Here is a 14,598-nt window from a genome sequence, read left to right on the forward strand (position 1 = left end):
CAGTAATTTATCTCACCAAACTGAGTGAAGTTATATAATCTAACATGCTCACTAAACCATCTCATGGATCAATAAGCTCTTTCAAGGAACGTTTGGGATATTCCAGGCCCTCCAAATTACCCCGGAGTCCAGAAATCCAGATCTACAATTGTTCTAGTAATTTTTCTTACTAAACGATGAAGTTATTTAATGTTCACTGAGCTTTCTCACGAATCAAAAAGATATTTCAAGGAACGTTTGGAGTATTCCAGGCCCTCCAAATTACCCTGGAGTTCAGAACTACAGGTCTTCCCTTGTTCCAGTAATTTTTCTTTCTAAATTGAGTGAAGTTATATAATCTACTATGTTGACTGAACCTTCTCATGGATCAATATGCTGTTTCAAGGAACGATTGAGGTATTGCAGATCCTTCAAAATTTCCCCAGGACTTCAGAACTTCAGGTCTACATTTTTTCCAGTAATATTACCTTCTAAACTGAGTGAAGTTATATAATCTACCATGTTCACTGAACCTTCTCACAGACCAATTGGCTATTTCAAGGAACGTTGGTGATATTCCAGGCCCTCCAATTTACCCTGGAGTTCAGAACTTCAGGTCTACCCTTGTTCCAGTAACTTTTCTCGCTAAAATGATCAAAATTTTCCCTTTGGGGCCGGCACGGTCATTTATGACCGCAGTCGGAAAATGGCTGCATAAAAAAAACCAATGAATAAAATTTACTGTCTTCGGAAAAGTCCTTGCAAATATACTTCCCTGTCAGAGAAAAAAATTAGGTGTATGCCTTAATGTCCTACTTGGCAACCTAGAACATCCTGAACATGCAAAAGTCTGACAAATAGAATAATTAGTATAAAAGTAGCTTAAAATGCCTTTTGTAAATACAATTGATGTTCGTACTTGGTAATACATACCTATTATGTCAAGAAGAACGCTGCTTCACATGTCTTTTCATGTCATGGCAAAGAGTTTACCAAGTGCTTAACTGACAATAAGGTAATCCATGAGACAGCTGTGATCAGCTAATTTTTTTTTGTTTACCATGAATTTTTGACAATCATCGCTTGGGGAACAAAGGAGATTGGTAAGCACTGATGACGCTTAACGAAATTTCGGTAAGTTTAGTGTTCACTGTGCTTGCACTTTGAGCTGTCAACCCAATCGCGAAGTGTCCTCATGGATAGTCTTATAGTCCACACTGCCATCTGTTGCAAGAACCGCGCGAAGCACTGTCTGCCATGATGGATTTTTAGTTGACGTTTGCCTAACACGCACACTACTACACGAATTGCCTGTAAGTTTTGTTCGCATCATTCAGCAACGTGTACACTATCAAAAATCAAAGCGGTCGAACACTAGCGCCTCTGGTGGAACAATCGCGTCGGTCAAATGAAATTCAAATTCATCGTTAAACTCATGTACCATGAGCTTCTCAAGAGTGTTACGTCTGTTTGTCTGTGACAGTACAGTAGTGACGCCTCTACACGGATAGTCGTGTTGCACGATTGCAAAAAAGAAGTAGAGCTCGAGATTTGTATGACGATTACCGGATCTTTTCGTAAAGGAAAGAGTCTTGACTTCCTTGGGCACAGAGTATGGGCGAATGCCTGCCACACGATATACCCATGCAAAAAGGTGATTAGCTGAGAAAGATCTCAGGTAATAAATGTGGAAGTGCTAAACTAACACTAAGCTGAGAAGCCAGCTTCCTCCCAGTGGGAACGATATGCCAAGAAAAAAGAAGAAGATTCGTCGACAAACACATATATTCAAAACGTGTTTCTACTCGTTTACGCATTTAGACTCTACTGACGTTTTCACAAATTGTTCTCAAACAAAAGGTGAAAAGCAGGGGGGTTGAAAATAGTATATTTTTACGTGACATAATTTATGGATGCTTCAGAATAGATGTAGCTAATTATGACTGGAAACTTTGTCGAATACACCATGTTTCGGAAGTGCTTCGTTTCGGGGTTATTAATTTATTACCACTAAATCCTGACTCTCATCGCGTTGTAGATCTTATGTACTGAACATCCCGACAAGTTAGATAATCTAGAACATTCGAAATGATCTGATAATATTTGCTGAACACTCAGAAGGTTCAGAATATACGGTAGATTGCAGTTCATCACCTTGTATGATGAACAAGGTTGTTATTACAAGCATTGACTTCAAGTTATGAACTCAAGAGCAGTTTGGAAGACCTAGCACCTCCCAAAAAAATATTTGTCATCATTTCTTGTTATGTTTAGCATTTTGAGCACCAAAACTATTGAAAGGCGTTCAAAAAACTGTATAATAGTTCTTGGAAAAAATCAGGCCCCAAGGGGTTAAACGTCATTACTATCTAAATTCAAATCCTTTCAGCAAACAGTGGCCAGATAGAGAAAAAATAACAATTGTAATACAGGATGTCCCAGAAAGTGTGCCCAAACTTTGACTTTGGCAATATTCACAATATTTTTTCGAAAAAATAAATATTTTTATATTTTGTATTTTGTATTTGGGGAAATTTAAATGCTGAACGTGAAATTTTTTTTTGATAAAATAACCTCTAACATTGAAATTTTTAATTTTATAAAATCAATTCTTATCTAACCAGTACAACGCCTTCTTTTTATGTTTGGTTGAAACTTAACTAATTAATGTTTTTATAAAAATCCTTCGATGCGATGAGTTCAAGAACATTGTATCTAGGACGTTCCACACAAATTTTTGTTTCAAATTTTATTTGGCTTTGCTAGAAAACATTTGACAAAATGGTAAAATTCTAAAAATAAATACTAATTTTTCACCCCTTATAAGATAACTTTACAAAATAATAGCTATTCAGGTGTTTTCAAAATAAATAAAAATAATACATTTCTATCGATACTATTTTTGCATGTTTTAACGTATGCCCATTTTAAAAATCGACTCCAACTGAAATCGAATTATCAGTTTCTATTCAAATTTCATATACTTAAGACTTTAATTTTGCTCAGATATAACGCGATTTGTGCAAAACTGATAAGAGGAGCTTCTAGAAATGTAACACCACTAACAAACAGGTAGCGATAAAATCGCTGAAAATTCAAAATCTGCTCTCAATAAGTACAAGAATAAAATGTGTGAAAATCAGATTTTTATCTGCACTAGTCACAAAATGGTAGTATCGTAAAGTCGTGTCCATACTTTCTAGGACACCCTATATTTGGAATGTTTAGAAAATCTAAGCGATTTTCATACAAATTATTTATCTTTATTATTATTTCAACTAAACTTCATTTTCGCTACACAACTCAAAATGAAATAATGAAATGATATATATGCCTTTTCCCTGACTAAATTCAGTTTCCTGAATGATGGGACAATTTCGATTACACTCGAATTGGATGTCTTAATAGCCAAGAACATTGGTATATCAAAATAAATGAGCTAGAGATCTCCTACAACATAATTCACTGAATAAACATCTTGTTTTTCTATAATAACGTTAATTTGAATTGTAGTTTATGAAGAAATAAAGCTCCAACAAAAAATATGAATAAAACTAAAACGGTTGATTGGTTCAATGGGAAAACAATATTTTCCAAGTCGATAAAGTATAGATTTTTAATTAATTTATTAAACTTTGAATTTATTTGTTTATAATTAAACTAATTTGAACATAAATACAATATAATATTCACATACATATTTAATAGTTTATAAAATCTGTTTGGTTGAGCTTATAAGGAATAATTAAAATTTATTAAAAAAAATAGTCTTATCTTAAAAATGTTTTGAAGCTGAATTATCAATTGATAACCCAAGTTTATTAGGTTGAAAAAACTGTTTTTTTTTTCAGCGACATGATTCAAAATGCTACGTCCACTAGTAGAGAACCCTCCCTCCCCCTCGTCACAAATTCGTGCAGCCACCCCCCCCCCCCCCTAAAATGTAACGTTATTTATGGACGACCCCTAAGACGAATTGGATCGCTCGAGCGTTGAGGACGATATCGACCTCATTGGAATCGATCGCAGATAACTAACTTGAGGAGGCGTGAAGGCGTGAGGTGTGCAAATAGTGCATTTTGTGGTTTTCACCCAGTTGAGTAAAAACAGTACAAAGACATATCAACAGACTATATAGTGTCAGATGAACGTTTAAACTGAGAGAATTCTTTTTTAAATTAACACGGAAAGATTGTACAGTTATTGTCGCTTACAGAAACTTGGAAATAGTGCTAACCGACAGTACACTAGAGCACTTCAAAACAACATGCTAATGTAAAAAGTAAACGGAATAACTGAAAGGTGTCAATTTCATTGTGTTTAGACACTTAGATTAAATTACTGGGGTTGGTAAAATTTTACTGGGTTCTGGAACTACCGAAAAAGTCAGTAAAATGAAAACTGCCGCCACGCGTAATTGAAAAGCAAATTTCACCATGTTTTATTTTTTATCAATATATGATATAAAAAGAAAGCTCTCTGCAAAATTTCAGTAAAAAATCTCTGTTTTTGATTTCTGACATTTTTTTTAGTTTACTGACTTTTTCGGTAGTTCAAAAACCCAGTTATTTTTACCGAACAGATTGAGTGTGTAGATCCGCGCCAGGCTGTGAGTAGATTTTTACAGTTGCGCCGGGATTGGAGAATGCTTATTGGTTCGATTTAGATCAGGGATTGAATTGGAGCAAGTTTCCCTGTATAATTCAATTTAAAGTATAATTCTAATGACAGTATTGGGGATTCTGCCCACCAATAGACTCACACCCAGGCTTGGGAACTGTGATCACAATTTACCACAGTTCATTGATTCTGCCAGTCAACCAAAACAGGAAGCAGCAGCAGCATCAATACCATCAGGCGTTGCGCTGCCAACGGTTCACACACTGCTTGATTGTTTTTGTCTCTCCACTATGTTCGTTTTCGAGCAGCCATCCCAAGGTGAATGATTGAAAAAAATGTTAAATAATTCAATCGCTAATATTTCGCTTGTGTTTTCAATTAATTGAAATTTATTACTACTAACAGCAAGAGCACAATCTTTCTGTTGTAACTCCGCTTCTTCGTCTACCGAAAATTATAATGGGAAATCATCAGATAATATACCCACTTCAAGTGACATGTCTGCCTCTGATTTTAATTTTCTAACTGAACAATTGAATCTAATGATTGATGCAATGTTCAAAGCCACCACTATGACTGAAGCAGTCCAAGTAGGTGTAAAATTTACAAATCAAATTGTTATTGAATTACGTTTTTCTAATGGATCCAAATAATAATTTAAATATTTTAAATTGGAATGCTCGTTCTCTGAATGGTAAAGAGGACGAGCTGTTTAATTTTCTTACAGCTAATAACGTGCATATAGCAGTTATTACCGAAACTTATTTAAAACCTGGATCCAAACTAAAAAAAGAACCTAACTTTTTTGTTTATCGTAATGATCGACTTGATGGTGCATGTGGGGGAGTTGCAATCATCATTCATAGGCTTATAAAACATCAACTGTTTACGTCATTTGAAACTTTAGGTGTTTCTGTTGAAACACAGCTTGGTAAATATCTTTCATAGCCGCGTATTTGCCTTTCCAATGCTCTGGACAGCAAGTTAATTTGCTCAAAACTGACTTGCGAAGATTGACTCGCAATAAGTCAAAATTTTTTGTCATTAGTGACTTTAATGCCTAATTGCGAAAATGCTCAAAAACTTGCTATGTAGTTTGAAAGTGCGCACAATTTTAATTTAGGACTTACTAGTCCAATTGAAAATCAAGTTACTCAGGAGTTCGAAAATATTCTCAATCAAGAGATCGTTTTCGAAAATGCCTGGGAGACTGATTTGGAAGAAGTGAGAACTATTATTAAAAAATTCAAAAATATGAAAGCTCCTGGCGATGATGGAATTTTCTACATCCTCATCAAGAAACTTCCAGAAAGTAGCTTATCATTTTTGGTTGATATATTCAACAAATGTTTTCAATAAGCATATTTTCCTGACAAATGGCTATCAAGGGCTATCATTATTTGAGGCAAGAAATAGGATATTTTGCCCCAGGTGGCGCTAGTGAGCATGAAATGTTTGTTTTGCGGATACTGCAAAATCTCGACTTTTTAGACAGGCACCTTCGGCAAAGTTGTTCAGAATCTCAGGGACTATCATTATTTTGCAAAACATCGAACTTTAAGGATTATACAAAGAAAAAAATTGAGCTACTGAACAACTCTGCCGAACACACCATATTTCTAAGTGATCAGGTTCCTGAGATATTTGCGAAACAAATGTGTTTTGCTCACTAGCACCGCCTGGTTGCAAAATTTTGAAACAACTAGCTCAAACAATGATAGTCCTTGAGTTACCGAACAACTTTGCCGAAGACGTCATCTTTCTAAGTGACAGGATCATGAGATCTGAGAAACAAAAGTTTTATGCTCACTAGCGCCACTTAGTGGCAAAAACCCGAATTTCTTGGCTATAATAATAACAGCCCTTAAGATACTGAACAATTTTGCCGAAGACGTCATCTTTCTAAGTGGTCAGACTCCTGGGATATCCGCAAAAGTAAGGGTGTTGTACAAAGTACAACGCGCGACTACTCGCGTTACAAAAATTCGCGCGACGACCGAAAGGTTAAAGAAATCATGGTTAAAACATACCTCCATGAAGAGAACGGTGTTCCTATTATTGATGCAAGATTTTTTTTGCAGGGAAATTCAAAATAAAACAAGATTTTCATACATTTTAATTATAGAAAGATTTGAAATTTATCGATTGATATGTTAAAATCACATATTTCATGATTTTATCATCATATTTTAGCTGTTTTCACTTAGGTGTACCCCTTAATATAGGACAAATGTAGCACATTTGTCCTATATTTACACCGCCCAAACTATTATGGGTTACCTTGTCACGATTATTAGTCACTCTATTCGGCATGCAATTGCAATTGGCCCATTTTATTGTTACCACTTTATTTATTTATTTATATTTCATTTCCAAATTTAGTAACAGGGAAAAGCTTTTTCGAGTGATTTCCTATAGAAATCTGTCTCACCCAGTGAATCAAATTGTCATCAAAACAGACGAAAAACAAACAACAGAGCAAGCTCGCTCACAACCGTTTGTCCCAACTGTTGCGGATAAGGATACAATCAAAAGCAAAATTGTCATGACAATCACAGAGCGTAACATTGTTGCAACCTTTTCAACTCGCGATGAACCAGTTATTTTAAACACAAAACCAAATTTGTTTTATGGATGCTGTTCGATAATGTTTCAATGTTTACCAACATGGAGAAAGTTCTCGAAAATTGCAATGCGAAGCCCAGAAAATCGCTGCGTACGTGGTGATCGATCATTGTCATATTCTGTTCAAGTGGTGATAAACTGATGTTGCGGAATAAAATTGTTGCAACAAGAATAGGAGATGATAATGTCTTTGTTGCTGCGAGTTGGGTGACAATTGATTCACTGGTCTCACCTTTTTAACTTTTTGACTTGTTTTACGCATAAAGTCAATAATCACTTTTTTTTCTGGTTACCATGACTAGCATTTAGTGCAAATGTAATCATTCTCGAAGCTCTAATGCTGAGTTAATGCGTTGTACACACGAACGAAAGCTTCTATGCGATCATTTTACCAACAAGTCTGGCGAATCTACTCAGCTATTTTTAAGCTGTGTTGGCAGTTATTATCATTGCTTTGTCTCCACTGGTATAGGACAAGTGATGGTGACCCATTTCGCTCAAAGACGTTTCACATACGGACGGGTAGCATTTGAAAGGAGGCATATAATTGTCATTATGCCAAATATACTTATGCGAAACGTCCCACCTCCAGGACAAGTAGCTGTATAAGCTTCTTCGGAATAATATTTAGATATCCTTCTGTTCAAATATCGAGTTTAGTATCATACAAGCGAATCTGTAGTGATCGATTTCGCTTCATAGACTTTCTCTTTGGATTAGTGCACGGAATTCAAATGATTTTCGTAACATTTTACAACGCAGGATGGTGGAAGGGCGGTAGGTAAGTTCTACTGAAAGTCAAACAGACGAAATATTCGCCTGGCCATGTAATTATCAAGAGAGAAAATCGCATAAAAGAAATCTATCACTGAATTTATGCCCTTATGATACTGAACGCGAGAAATCTGTGTTGTTTTTTCATAAGGGCTAATTTGCATTCATCGATTCCTCTCCATCGTTGCTCTCTTTGCGTTACTGCAGAAAACTGATTCTCTTTTCGTAACATATTTTTGTGATGAAGAATCACCATATCTTGCTTCATTAACATAAATAATTAATGAATAAATGAATGAATTTATGAGTCGGGTCGTATTACCTCATCAGTGCATATTGACCCATGTTCCTTTTGAAATATAAATTTGACCTCATTATAAAGTAGGATCGGTGGCCACTATTAAAGGGAAAAGAGGTACATAACGCCCTGTCTAAGCAAATGTCGTAATTAACATTTTACAAGTCGCGCTGTAATATGATGTGCAACACATGTAATAAAACCTCGCTTTTCGTACACAGCATTAGCGCGGTGCCTTTGACGGTCGGGAGATTAATACCACATTATGCGGCATTATAAGATCTGCATAAATTGAATTCCGATTAGGCTCTTTGCTTAAACCAGACCTGCTCAACCTTTTTGAACCGCAAATCCCACCAACAATATTTGGTGGCGGGCCAAATTTGTCTTAGATCACAAACAAATCTCGAACAAAAGTCAGGCAATAATGAAGCTCCTTATGAATACTTGCAGCTCACCGAGGATTATGTGAGAGCTGTATACAGGATTGCGTCCTAGTTTTTTTTTCTTTGAATCCTGCCTTGATTTTTATAAGAATAGAGTTCGAGAAACCTTCTCAGAATTCGGTGAAAAATCTACAGAACATTTGCCCCTAAAAGTTTTGCCAGGATTCCAATAGAACCATGTACTGCATTGTGTGAGAATGAAAAGAGTTTTGTGAGCAATATTTTTCCAAAATCTGGCCAATAATTAACCTTACAGAGGATTCTGCAAGAATTGTGCTTAAAATTCTATCAGTTTTTGTCCAAGATTTATATTGTAATCCTGTAATCTGTGAAATTAATGTCTAGGATTTTATATTCATTTTGCTAATATCAGAATTCCTCTTAAAATTATGCGAGTGTTTTGCTCCATTCTGTAAGAATTTTGCCCAAAGCGCATGAGAAGCCTAACCAAGTTTCCTATAAAATTCATGTCAATGATTCTGTGAGAATCCAGTCCAAGATTTTGATTGAATATTGCTTGAAATTGTGTGGAATTACCACTCAGTATTTTGTGACAATACTGTCTATATTTCATTTAAATTTTATTTGACCAACAATTTTTCTTGAATGAAATATAGTTTGTTTTCTATCAAGTAGTGAAAAATAGATGTCACAAACCAGGGACGAAAACAATCATGCTCACTATACTCAATTCACTGATATTTATGCTACCATAAAAAAATGAGTTTTGGTAAAAAAAAACGAGTGTATATTGATATATTCAAAATTAATGTGGCCTCGAAGAGTACATCTAAGTGGCTAACTTATGGCTTGACATTATTTTAGAATAAAAAGAAATGCTTTCTTAACATGATCTTAAAAGATTGGTCTGTAGGTTGCGTGGCCGAACCTACACAAAATTGAAAAACGATCGATAAAAATGTGTTTGAATATGTCTATAGGTACGTGAGTTAGTTTGTAATGTATGTGTGATTTTTTGTATTTCTGTTTGATTGCATAGCTCATTCTTCCTCTTCTTCTTCTTCTTCTTAGCAATACTTCCCAACTGGAACAGCGCTTCCTTATCAGCTTATTGTTCCTTTGAGCACTTCCATAGTTATTAAGTGAGAGATTTCTTTGCCAGTTGACCATTTTTGCATGTGTATATTATGTGACAGGTACGAAGATACTCTTTGTCCTGGAAAGTCGAAAAAAAAATCAGCCTGAAAAGATCCTCGACCAGTGGGATTCGAACTCATGACCTTCAGCTTGGTCTTACTGACTAGCTGCGCGTTTATCGTTACAGGTCTGAGTCATTAGGTATAAAGGACATTTGACATAATGGTCATATGGCATAACATTATCTCATGGAGAACAGCCATCATTCGAAAGAAAGGATATAGTTCTAGCTATGCCCTGGGGGATGCGAACTGGAAATCAACAAGCAGCCAGGCTGCTGTCAATATTAAATTTTTCGTAAAAATGATCTGAGAGTGCCTAGAAATGTACGGTCAAGATTTCGTCAAGCTAAAAATTTTATATAATTTATATACTGCCCTTAACTGCATAACAGTCACATTCGACATTTTTGACAAATTGGAATTAATACCATGGAGAGTCATCAAATGATAAATACTTACGATCAACTTACTGAAATCTGTGAGATTGTTCTAAAAAATTTGAAAAAAAAAATACCAAGTTGTTTTGTCACATTGGTTATTATGACCGCATAACAGTCACTTTGAGATTATAAATGAGCCCCGTAATGTAATAGCAATGAAATTTCTATCAGAATTATTTTCTGACTATTCACCTAGTATGTGATATGATTTGTACAAAATATCAGCCTCTAAGCACTTTTGAGTTCCCGGTAATTTTTAAAAATTTTAATTTCCTCCCATACTGCCATAAAATGCACGCTTGGTATTCCAATGCCTGTCGAATGTTACAAATATGCAGTTATGGGCAGTATAATACAAAGACCACCAGCGGTTAAGTAAAGTTTTACTTGATCTAAATTATGCATGGGTATGTTACAACTTTTCTGAAATATGTTTCTAACTAACATACGGCTAGCAACTTTTTGATTTAGTATATTTATTGGGTTAATTGTCTACACCGAAATGATGAAAATTTGTGTGAAGTATTTTAAGGGTGCACTTTTACTGTTGGTTTCCTGTGACTCAGGCTGTGAGACAACCAAACAAACAACGGTTAACACTCGTGGAAAAGTTTGTGTTCAATTTGAACGACCTAAATGTTCGAGTCCGCACTCCCTAGGTTATGCCAAATGATTATTATTCCAAACGGCGTTATGCCAAATAGCCCGCTGCCGTACATTGCCATGTATGTGTGATTATGAGCATTGGCTATTTGAATTATAGAAATTGAATTTTATGAATACATTTGCTTGAATTTGTATTCGAATGTTATGTATACGTATGTGTGTGTGTGTGTGAGTAGTTTATATCCGAATTTTAATTTGTATTTCCAGCGTTAATATGCGGCGTAACAAGTATTAAGATAATTCAAAATAATTACGATACATAGATGAGTTTTCAATTATCACACATAAACGGATGCATACAAAGAAACACACATATATAAACACTTATATAAACAAATAACAATTTTATGGATTATTTGCATACAATAACATAAAGGGGCCCAGATAGCCGTAGCGGTAAACGCACAGCTATTCAGCAAGACCAAGCTGAGGGTCGTGGGTTCGAATCCCACCGGTCGAGGATCTTTTCGGGTTGGAAATTTTCTCGACTTCCCAGGGCATAGAGTATCTTCGTACCTGCCACACGATATACACATTAGAGTGGTTCAAAAAATCGATTTTGCTCCACACCGCTCATTCGATTCTAGATCAAATTTTGAGTGTCCTCCCAAAATTTGAGCTCATTCGGATGAAAACTGAGACTGCACAAGCCATTTATAGTTTATATGGGAATTACTATGGGAAAACCAAGCAAATCATTCAATCGGTCATAGTGTTTGCCCATGTGCTCTTGGAGATTAGAACTACGTTGATATTGTGAGATACATTCATTAGCTACAACTTTGCCGAAGACCGTTTTTAAATTGGACGCCCCAGTAATTAGTTAGTGATTTTTGAATGAGTTGTAAAACTTTGGCTATAATTATTGGACTGTTCTTCAGGCATCACTGGATATATGCAGTAAAACATAGTAGCCATGATTTGTGCGTGCTATCTTTCGCGGCAGGTGCAGCAATGTTGCCTGCTAAGAAGTTAAATGAGCACTGCTGAAGAATTTGTGACTGCAAATAAATCAATAACTAATTACTGAGGCGTCCGATTTGAAAACGGTCTTCGGCAAAGTTGTAGCTGATGAATGTATCTCACAGTATAAACGTAGCTCTAATCACCAAGAGCACATGGGCAAACACTATGACCAATTGAATGAATTGCTTGCTTTTCCCATAGTAATTCCCATATAAACTTTGAAAGGCTTGTGCAGTCTCAGTTTTCGTCCGAATCAGCTCAAATTTTGGGAGGTTACCCAGAATTTGATCTAGAATCGAATGAGTGGTGTGGAGCAAAAACGATTTTTTGAACCACTCTAATACACATGCAAAAATGGTCATTGGCATAGTAAGCTCTCAGTTAATAAATGTGCAAGTGCTCATAAGAACACTAAGCTGAGAAGCAGGCTCTGTCCCAGTGGGGACGTAACGCCAGAAAGAAGAAGAATACAATAACATAACACTGGAGAACAAAAAATGAGATGCCCAACCTACGGGCCTTTGCCCCCGTGACATTCTTAATCCATATTCTTGCACTCACAATAATTTATGCCCAAAAGTGTATGTATTATAAAAATAGAATGATAAAACTACCTACCAGTGAATTGTAAATGCAATATTTTTATATTAAAGTAACACTTAGCGAGCATTTTTGGAATAGACTAACTTTCGGCACCTTTTTTCACCACCATAAGGCTGCCATATAAGCAATATCTATAAATATTCCTCAATACTCCTACTGCCCATACTCGCATAACAGTCCCATTTATATAGGAAATCCCGTAAAATATGGGACTGTTATGCGAGTAGGGGCAGCCCAACAGTTAGAAGGCTTCTATACCACTCATATACCTTAAAAACATTAGAGGCCTTCATTCAAGAAATGGAAAATATCGAGGTGACCCAACCTACTAATAACTCCCCTAGATAATATTGTTCAAATAAATTTTTATTTGACATAGTCCTCAGGAAGTGTCATAAAGTACACTTTAAAAAATTATCATGTTTTAAAATCATAGTGAAGGATCAATTTCCAAAAATCAAAGAATGATAAATGTAATTTTAAATGTCAAGGAGCAGTAAAATTATATCACTATTGTTGTCATATTCTGATTCAGACGTAATAGTGTTTGAAATCTGGCGAACACTTACATCATTCGGGCCACATTTTTATGTCTAAAGGATGTACATATTTCGTGCTGTGTATGCAATGCTGTAACTTTACAAGACATATTATATGAATTCCAAATATAAGACATTATTACATGACATATAGAACGTAAATTTACACGATTTGTACTTAAGTTAGGTTAACTTCTTGTTTCATATACGGGTTTGCATGAAATGAAGTTTACATCACGTAAAATTAACTTTCAAACGTAAAATTGTCTCATGTAAGTCAAGAAATTTACCTACTAAACAAAATGTCCGTTAAAACCTATTTCAAACACGCAAATTCAAAAATCTTACCTTCTCTGGGACTGACTGTTACTGCAGCTGTTTGAGTAGCCCGAGTCGGAAATCTTCGTATTGTGAGTGGACTCGGCTCCTTCCAAATTCTCCGTCCCGGTGGCACTCATTGTGACGATGTTGTTCAACCGTTGGATGATAATCCGCTTGATGGCACTGCTGCAGCCACTTCGACCGGGTAGATGTTCCTCACTATTGGTGGCTTTCTTCTTCACCCGATAGCCGATGGACGATCTTTCAAGTCCTGCTGCAGTACGACAATCCTCGTCCTTTTCGCGCCTAGTTCTTTTCATGCAATTTTCTTTTTTCGAGATGTCTCAAAATATGGAGCTCACTTACTAACTGTTCTAATATCACAGCTCTGGACTCAGTAGATGAGTCGTATTAACAGATTGTTACAAAACTATTTTTTCGCTTCGCTTGTCATAAAACTATGCCACTGTATCATATACACGTTGCAATACACTATTTGTACTCAACACACATTCGTATTCATTAGATGCTTTCAATTGATATGACGATGCGATGTGAATCACACGTTAGAACATGTGCTTCGACTGCCTTGGGCTAGTTAGTAACGGCTCTCTATCTAAATCCGCGCACTTTTGCCCTATCCGTATGAACCACTACCAAAAGATTCCCCTCTTTCTCTCTATTCTGAAATAAGAAAATATATCACAGCAGATTCAGCAGATCACTGGTTCTATTTCCTTACAGTCCTAAAGATATTCTTAGCCAGTATCACTTAATTGGTTTGCTTGATTCTTTTTACAACTCATCGTTTTGGGGTTTTGAATTTCAAAACACCACAAAAATAAAAATGAATCCGAACGCGACGACCGGTGACTAGTGACTGAACATTCGCTGGCATCGAGTTCTCCTCCAGTCCCGCCGCAATTCGTAACATCGGTTCTACTAACCTGAGGCTCCCCCAGGCCTTCCTGCCCTGAAACGAACACCCTCGCGTTTTCTACATCGGGTGGTACATTCTAAATTTGTTGGCACTGGAGACGCGGTTTTGAAGAGTTTCATATCATGCCTTTTGAAATGCGAAAATTACAGTACAGGAAAGAATAAAGTACGCAACGTTTTTTTTTATTAAAAAAATATCGAAAATAAAACAAAAATGAAAAA

General features: G+C 35.9%; 1 protein-coding gene across 4 annotated transcripts in view; it reads right to left on the reverse strand.

Annotated features, from left to right (window-relative positions):
- LOC5570169 (period circadian protein) overlaps window positions 1-14,331 on the reverse strand; it is a 32,226-nt gene extending 17,895 nt beyond the window's left edge. For 2 of the 4 annotated variants that reach the window (XM_021854835.1, XM_021854836.1), the window contains exon 1: window positions 13,465-14,330. In XM_021854835.1, coding sequence (XP_021710527.1) covers window positions 13,465-13,757 — 293 coding nt within the window. In that variant the 5' untranslated portion in view covers window positions 13,758-14,330. Of the gene's footprint in view, window positions 1-13,464 lie in introns of all 4 variants that reach the window. The other 2 variants (XM_021854834.1, XM_021854837.1) reach the window with 2 other exon arrangements.
- Between the last annotated feature and the right edge of the window lie 267 nt (window positions 14,332-14,598).

This window comes from Aedes aegypti, chromosome 3, assembly GCF_002204515.2.
Source record: "Aedes aegypti strain LVP_AGWG chromosome 3, AaegL5.0 Primary Assembly, whole genome shotgun sequence".
In the NCBI taxonomy this organism is placed as follows: domain Eukaryota; kingdom Metazoa; phylum Arthropoda; class Insecta; order Diptera; family Culicidae; genus Aedes; species Aedes aegypti.